General features: G+C 41.2%; 2 protein-coding genes across 2 annotated transcripts; one reads left to right on the forward strand and one right to left on the reverse strand.

Moving 5' to 3' along the window:
• Positions 1 to 1010: 1010 nt before the first annotated feature.
• pfdn6 (prefoldin subunit 6) lies at positions 1011 to 4020 on the reverse strand. The gene is made up of 4 exons (XM_063487877.1): positions 3825 to 4020; positions 3551 to 3621; positions 3303 to 3427; positions 1011 to 1276 (listed from the first exon to the last, which is right to left on the reverse strand). Exons 1-4 carry the CDS (start codon positions 3886 to 3888, stop codon positions 1156 to 1158), a joined length of 381 nt encoding a protein of 126 aa, XP_063343947.1. The 5' UTR covers positions 3889 to 4020; the 3' UTR covers positions 1011 to 1155.
• A 217-nt stretch (positions 4021 to 4237) lies between these two features.
• mmgt1 (membrane magnesium transporter 1) lies at positions 4238 to 6917 on the forward strand. Its single transcript, XM_063487889.1, has 4 exons — positions 4238 to 4349; positions 4699 to 4751; positions 4845 to 4948; positions 6050 to 6917. Exons 1-4 carry the CDS (start codon positions 4271 to 4273, stop codon positions 6204 to 6206), a joined length of 393 nt encoding a protein of 130 aa, XP_063343959.1. The 5' UTR covers positions 4238 to 4270; the 3' UTR covers positions 6207 to 6917.
• The last annotated feature ends 575 nt before the right edge of the window (positions 6918 to 7492 follow it).

A 7492-nucleotide genomic window follows, 5' to 3' on the forward strand; every position in this document is an offset into this window, starting at 1 on the left:
GGAGAACACAATAAACACGCCGTTTGCCCTCCACAACAAACCATTTGACGCTCGCAGGAGACACAAGTCAGAGACACAAAATACAGCACAATGATTTAATAGCAGGTAAACACACAGTTTTTATTGTCTGAAATCAATAAAAAACAACAAAGCAAACTTAACAAAGTATCTCTCTCGTGTAGACCGACTAAATACCCGAACGTTCAGCTGGTTTCGGTCTTCAGTGGCTCGGCTCTGGCTGTGTTTAAAGCATATTGCACCTCCGGGTGTTAATGGGTCTGCTGGAGCACGCGCGCTGGAGGTAACCGACTCGTGCACGAGGACACCTTCGTCGTCGCCTTTGTGTCGTAGTGCCAATTACCGCACGTCCTCGTGAGGTTAGCGTTAGCCAAATTAAGGATACTCACAGCAGATGTGAAACATTTTGACGCAAACCGGTGATGCAGAAGTTTGAGCCCGTAAATGCGCTCGGCTTCGGCTTTTACACATGTAGCCTACCTACGCTGCAAAGCAGGGTCACAATTACAAAGATTAGCGGCGAAATTCAGCAAAGAAACCGATTTACGTGCGACTTTTATAACATAATTGGTATTTCTTCTGTATGAACAGTTTTAAAAAGCTCAAATTCCGCTGGCTGTTCCGGACAAAAGTTTAGTCGCATATCTATATTAATTTAGAGTATATGTTTTCCTTTAAACCCTCAGACAGGCTTCACGTCTTGACTATTAGTGAACCCCTCCGCTGGTGGTAAATGGAGAGGAACGACATTCATTTAGTTGAACAAAGCAGCACCGCTGTGCTTTTTTTCTCTGCTGTGAGCTGTGGAAGAGGTCAGTGACTGGACAACATCTGCTCTGGTGGCAACCAGCATGCCCCAGTAATTAAGGCAAATGTTCACAGAAACAAACACACAGAGTGCTGCACAGGCCTGGTGTGTAATTTGTCAGGATGCAGCACATGTCCTAAAGGAAAAATGCCATCTAAAATGAAAACTAATGCAAAGGTGATGGTTCATGAAAAAAAAAAGTTTATTCGTATCAAGAGAAAAGTCACAGTAATAACACTGCAAAGAAATGCCAAGAAACAAGCAGAGTGTCGCAGGTTTACATGGTATTAACTACTTTGTGTAAGCGTGCGTGCAGCTACATCACTCCATCAGACTTTGCCCACAGCGAGGCCCTGGGCTTTCTGAAACTCCTGTTGTAAACTTGACAACACTTCTCGATGCTGTTCGGATTTCTTTTCCATGTCTTTCAGTAGCGTCTCATACCTCTGACTGCAAAAGGACAAAAAAAGGAAACCACTGAGTTTTAAACACACACACAAATGAGGAATATTTAAATCCCATTCTTGTACACTGAACATCTGTAATTATTCAGGGTTATAATACTTTAACATTTAATATCTCAAACCATTCAAACACAAAAAAGAACGCTACCTTAAATTAAGTATTACAAACCCACACATCCACATTTTTGCATTTTGCATTTCGTTGCCTTGTACTTGTGACATGTGCAATGACAAAGTTGAATTCTATTCTATTTTTATCTATAATTGTACAAAAAATTTAACCCGTTTAAAAAGTACAAAGTGGCAATAAAGCTGAATCAAGAAGTTAGTTTAGTACTTTTGCCTAAAGGACTCTGGTCTTTTTAAAGGTCTTCTCCTGCTATTATGTAACCTCAGTGAGGAGAAAAGACTGACACAGATCAAGCTCATGACTGCCCTCTACCTATGAAGGAGCACATTGACACAGCTAAAGTTTGTTCTCATATCTACAATGGAGCTATCTGTAAGCTGCCTGCACAGTTCATTTTTAACGGGCAGGCATTGTTTCTGATTTTATGAGGTTCCAGCTGTCCCAAAACTACGTTCACATGTGAACTGTAGTGTTTACCACAGTATTAGACATGTGACTATAAAAAGGGCGGTCGCTATAGACACACACTTTGGAACAATAATCAGCTGCCTCTCCAGTGAGTCCAGTGAAAAGACTCCGGTTTCACTGTCTTAAGGTGCAGACTGGACAAGGACTTCAGTCCACAACAGGGGAAATGGAATCAATTTGACCATAACACGAGACTTTCTTTAGAGGCAGCTGGGTGACATTGAGGACAGCTACAAAAATGGCTTGGTGTGCCCACCAGTGGGGAAACATGAGGCGGGAAGACCTGGGGCTACACAACAAGAGCAAGGGCACAGCAAGATGGATCTATTCTCCTGGACAGATTGCAAACAATGAAAAAAAAAAACCAAAAACAAAACATGAAGTAATAAAATACTTTTTCAAACATTGTCCCGTGTATGTCGACAAGGACAAGAAGAGCAAAAAGAGGAAAGAAGTAATGTTGGAAGTTGAACTGAAACAGACAAATGTTTTCCCAGGTGATGAGCTGGTTTAATTAGCTCTGTAAGTATAGCCTGGAGTTAAAGTTAAAATGCTTCATAAGAGTCTTCTGTTGCAGGTTCAGGCCACAGTGGGACCAGAATATTGGCACAAAATGAACCTCTGAGTCCACTGTATTTACTCCACAGCGAGGCAATAGTCATCCTAAACAGATTTGCTGACTCCCACCACATCCTGAACTCATCCTGAACAAAACTAATTTCCCATGTGTGGGACTAATAAAGGTTATCTTATCTTATCGGAAAAGAAAAGAACTTGGACTCTTATCAGTTATTCCTTGAGCTTAATATGACTAAACGACATGACAGCTGATTTCAGGAAGTCATGCACGTGTCCAAGACTGACTGCAAAGCAGCCTTTACAATAACACCTTGAATTACTGCTGCAGTGGGTGATGGCGCTGCTTGTCTTTTTAATTGTGTGCAATCACTTGTGAATCTGAGCTCTTGGACTTGACGGTAGTTTTTTTTGTTTGTTTAAATTGAACTCTCTGAATGTCACAAATTCTGCAATACTGATGAGTCTCAGTTATAGACCAGTGGAGGCCAAATAATTTTCTCCAAGAACCCGGGACTGTTGTGGAGGGTTGCACCAATAAGCTGAACTCAAATGTGCTAAATATTAATTCAATATAAATTTTTACTTCTTTATAAGCTTGTTGGGGCAGCCATCCAAAACAGTCCCAGCTTCTCATGTTCTCAAAAATCATTGCCCACCCCCAATATAGACGGTGTGTGCGCCCGCTCCACCTCTCCCTCATCATCACAACACCTACACTTAGTCAACTCACAGAGAGTGTTTTGAATCATAATTGATCCCCAGTGACCAAAACCTGATGTATTCCCATAGCACTGTGAAGGTCTCTTCACACATTGGTGTGGGTGAAATGGCTTACATTTCTCCGTTGATGTACTCCAGCCTTTTGGCTACTGTGGCTTTGGCCTCATCTAGATCCTGCTTCACTAATACAGGACCAATGAGCTTATAAACGGTGTTTGAGCTGTCCAGCAGATCAAGCTCCTGGAAAGACAAAATGAGATCTCGTGTTTACTACAGAACACAACACATACCGCAACATAGAAACAAATGGTCTACCAATGGTGCCATCAGTGAATAAAATAGCAAATAAGCGATCATAGTTACCTCTTTAACAATGTTGTTCTCTGTCAGCTGCGTCTCGAGCTTCTGTCTGGCTGACATGCTCTTGCTAACCTCTGAACAACACACAGTTAGCTAATCAGGGGAGGAACTGGTTACATTTTAATTACAGCGAAAGTATTGTTACGACAATAATTTAAATGCATGCGGCAGTTATAACGACACACTTTAATGTATATCTAGCTTTCCTAATATGGTCAGTTAGCTCAATGCATCATGTCACACTAGGAGAAACCATGCAGGGCTAACTAGCACCCACCTTTCTGCATCTGCGCGTATTTCTCCACTTCCACCTTCAGCTTCTTTTGAATGGCTTCTGCCATGTTTGTGTTTATTTTCAAGAGTACTGTCGAGTGAGTAAATGTTTCAAAGAGATATAATAAGTTATGGATGATATAGCATATGAAAGCTCTATGCGAGCTAACCGGAAAGGGCAGAGGCTAGAGCGGATATTAGCTCATCCCTTCAAAGTAAGAGCGCAAATGGGGAAGGGCCGTGTATTTGCGGCAAATAAAGTAGTCAAATAAAACCATTCAGTATGTGTATATTCATGTATATTTATATATAACTTATTAATATGTGTTTCCCTTAATATGTAATTTCCCACTTATTAATAGGGTGTTTTTTTACACCGCCATGTGTGCGGCTGTTTACGACACCGTTTTACGACACCGTACGCGCAGTTCCTCTTCGCTTCGGTTCAAGATGGCTTCGTCGTTTTGGAAAGGTGTTGTCGGCATCGGACTTTTCTCCTTAGCTCATGCGGCTTTCTCAGCGGCACAACGTGAGTTTCATTGCACAGAGCGAAAGACACGTCTCTGTAGCTGTATTTAACGCAGACTGTCTCCGGTATCACCGGGTAGCTCGACAAAACAGCAGCTCGGGCCTTTTGGCTAGCTAACATCATGCTAGGTGGGCTCTGCTCCGCTTTGAATGGGGCGCAGTGGTAGCGATTGAAATCTTTTCCTTGCAGTGCAGCCCGAAAGGGTCAGTGCTAGTGGTAGACAGCCGTTTAGAGTAATGGCATTTAAAGAGGATTTCTTTTGGAGCCCTTTTTAGAGTTGGCTAATTAGCACTGTTTGTGCGAGGTGTTCATTTTAACTGCATTAGCTAAACCATGTTTCTCCCATCAGATCGATCATACATGCGACTTACAGAGAAGGAGCACGAGACGCTACCAATTGATGTGAGTAACTTTTATTCTTACTTTCAGCCTTCTTCCTGATTTCAAAGACTTTTCTTTTTTTTTACCAAGCGTTTTCCTTCTTTGTGTTTCCAGATTGTACTGCAGACTTTGTTGTCATTTATTATGACCTGTTACGGTATTGTCCACATCGCTGGAGAGTTCAAAGACATGGATGCTTCCTCAGAGCTGAAAAACAAGTAAGCTGACTTCACCCTGGCACACCTCCACTCCCTCGGCATTGCAGTTGTTTTTTGTCCTCTGTCACAGGGGAAGCTCATGGCTCACCACCTCAGCGACATTTATAGTAACATTACTGTGAAGCTGTTCACCTCGAATCCCACAGATGCAGCTTTACATCACACAGCCAGTGTGTTGAAAGCCTCCTAAGACTGAAAACGTATTCAAAGCAAAGCCAAAAAATGGGGCCTTATATCATGAAAGTAAATGGAAGGTTGCTGGGTTGACAAAAGAGCTTTGGGTCACAGTGTGACATTATTATAGCTACAGCTGCAGGTGACAAGATGGTGTTTTGGCTGGAGCTTCACTGAGTGTTGTTCAGTGCTATGAACATCGGCTACTTTGGCTGTTTACGTTTTTCAAAGGCATGGAGTGGGCCCGGTTGGAATCCTTGCCAGGCTGAATCTGGTACCTGGGCCTCATGTTTCCCATCCCTGCTTGATCACCTTTAATCCATCAGTGAGGTTTTATCAGATCAGATAAAAGAATGAATAAAGTGATTTGGAGGCGAATGCAGCAGCAACATTGTATAAACTAAGCAGTTGTATATAAGAATTAAAGAGATGTTTTAAAGAAGTAAGACAGTAAGCAAGCCAAACATAAGTGACTTGTTCATGTTGTGATCTGCTAACTGGTTAGTTTGAGTGCTAAACCCAAAATATAGGCAAAGTTTTTACAGCGGGAGTGTAACCACTTCTAGATTTAATAAGTGAACCCTGTAGACACAAATCGGCAAGCAAAGCATCCCACATGAGAAATCACAGCTTGAATGTTACACAGTTGATGCAATTCTCCCCTGAAACTTTCAATTTTACCTGAAAAACGTCTCATCTGATGACTGGACACTGGGTTGTCCACACTGCAACACTGATGATTCCAGTGGGTGTTAACATTGGTTTGTTTCTGTATCAGGGACCATTGGGATGTAAACACACTTTTCTGTCCCTTCTCTCCTACAGGAGTGGATTATATAATTTAACAAATGTAATCAATCTCCATAACTTCCTGCCTCTTGGTGCCAGTGTTTAAGATGGTTTTTCTATTTTTCTTTCTTTCCCCAGGACTTTTGACACTCTGAGGAACCACCCATCCTTCTACCTTTTCAATCACAGGGGTCGGGTGCTATTCCGCACACCAGAGGAGGAGCCCTCTTCTGTACGCAACCAACAAGCTCTGCCCAACCCCATACGGTTACGCAAGCTGGAGCATTTGCACTGAGACTGGCCTTTTCCTGTCTGTAACACGGTCATTGTCAGATAAGATTTGTTTTTGTTAGACAGAAGGAGGGAGAACGTGTCAGAATTCATCTTTCTCCTATTTAACTTTTCTTTATTTTTTTGTAAATAAACTAATAATGCTGTCTGAACATGCATCTCTGTCCATAACGTGGTTGCCACCATATTCAACACTGACTGTGCCAACCCCTCAGTTTTTGTTATTATTATTTCCAAGCAGACTTGTTTGTATATACAGTATGTAAACGCTTTGGAGTCTTAAGATACTGAGACATGTACCCCTTTGATCCCTTCTGAACTGAACTGGGATATTACTCTCCTTTGTATATCTTTTGTATGGAGGGAATAACAAAGCCTGCTTTGGTTGCTGTTTCGTTTCAAACACACGTCAGCAACTGAAAACTTTGTCAACTAAAATGAGATTAATCAGTGGACTCTAATATTTGCTTTATTATTTCCAGGAAGCATAAATGCTCTGTACACTCTGTATGTGAGCAAAATGGTTTTTAAGTTACAGGAAATGAGATGAACACTGGGATGGGCGATATTAGAGCGTTATTATAATGAGACTGTGAACACTATAAGGCAGACTAGACAGTACTGGTACATTAATCTGAGTGAATTTTATTTTCCTTCATTTTACATTTTGTCAATATTCAGATTGTTTTTAATTTAATAAAAGGCATACTGATTTTACAAAGTGTCCAGATCTCCTTTTTTGTTGTACTTGGGCTGGAATATTGCTTTTGTCAGACAAAACTAAGTGGACTATTTACTTTCCAGGTCATCTATTTATGCAGGAAGAAGTTGGTAAGAAATGGTAAATAGTTGGTACGCATGGCTTTAAAAATTAAATCACTATAGTGACAGTCTGCAGAGCTGTGCTGTACCTGTGACCTTGGTGCAGGACTGCTGCATCACAAAAAAACCCTCCTGAGCCAAATAAAACCTGCAGCTGCTTATGATGGACACTAGGTGGCAGTCAAGGCTGAAGTTCCAGTCTGGGTTAAAATGGAGCAAACTAACCATGTAGAACAGAAATGGAGAAAAAGTACATATTAAATGCTTGTTTCACTAATGTGTATTTAATATAAAAACATAAGAATCAAGTAATTAAAAAATTGAGACTTTAAAAGATTTAGGAGATATACTGGTGCAATTTTCAAGAACAAGGGTGATGTGCAGAGCTGCACTAAGTACACAGGGATCAAGTTTATGAGCTGCACCATAAAGTTGGAGGTCATTTCGATCACGTCTACATGCTTAAAT

The sequence above is a fragment of the Pelmatolapia mariae genome, linkage group LG2 (assembly GCF_036321145.2).
Source record: "Pelmatolapia mariae isolate MD_Pm_ZW linkage group LG2, Pm_UMD_F_2, whole genome shotgun sequence".
NCBI lineage: Eukaryota > Metazoa > Chordata > Actinopteri > Cichliformes > Cichlidae > Pelmatolapia > Pelmatolapia mariae.

Excerpts from the sequence above, each read along its gene's own strand:
- pfdn6 (XM_063487877.1), bottom strand. The coding sequence starts at position 3,888 with ATGGCAGAAGCCATTCAAAAGAAGCTGAAGGTGGAAGTGGAGAAATAC. Across the intron at positions 3,428-3,550 it reads AGAACAACATTGTTAAAGAG|GAGCTTGATCTGCTGGACAG; the intron begins GTAACTATGATC and ends TTGTCTTTCCAG. Across the intron at positions 1,277-3,302 it reads GAGTACATCAACGGAGAAAT|TCAGAGGTATGAGACGCTAC; the intron begins GTAAGCCATTTC and ends GTCCTTTTGCAG.
- mmgt1 (XM_063487889.1), top strand. The coding sequence starts at position 4,271 with ATGGCTTCGTCGTTTTGGAAAGGTGTTGTCGGCATCGGACTTTTCTCC. Across the intron at positions 4,350-4,698 it reads GGCTTTCTCAGCGGCACAAC|ATCGATCATACATGCGACTT; the intron begins GTGAGTTTCATT and ends TTCTCCCATCAG. Across the intron at positions 4,752-4,844 it reads ACGAGACGCTACCAATTGAT|ATTGTACTGCAGACTTTGTT; the intron begins GTGAGTAACTTT and ends TTGTGTTTCCAG.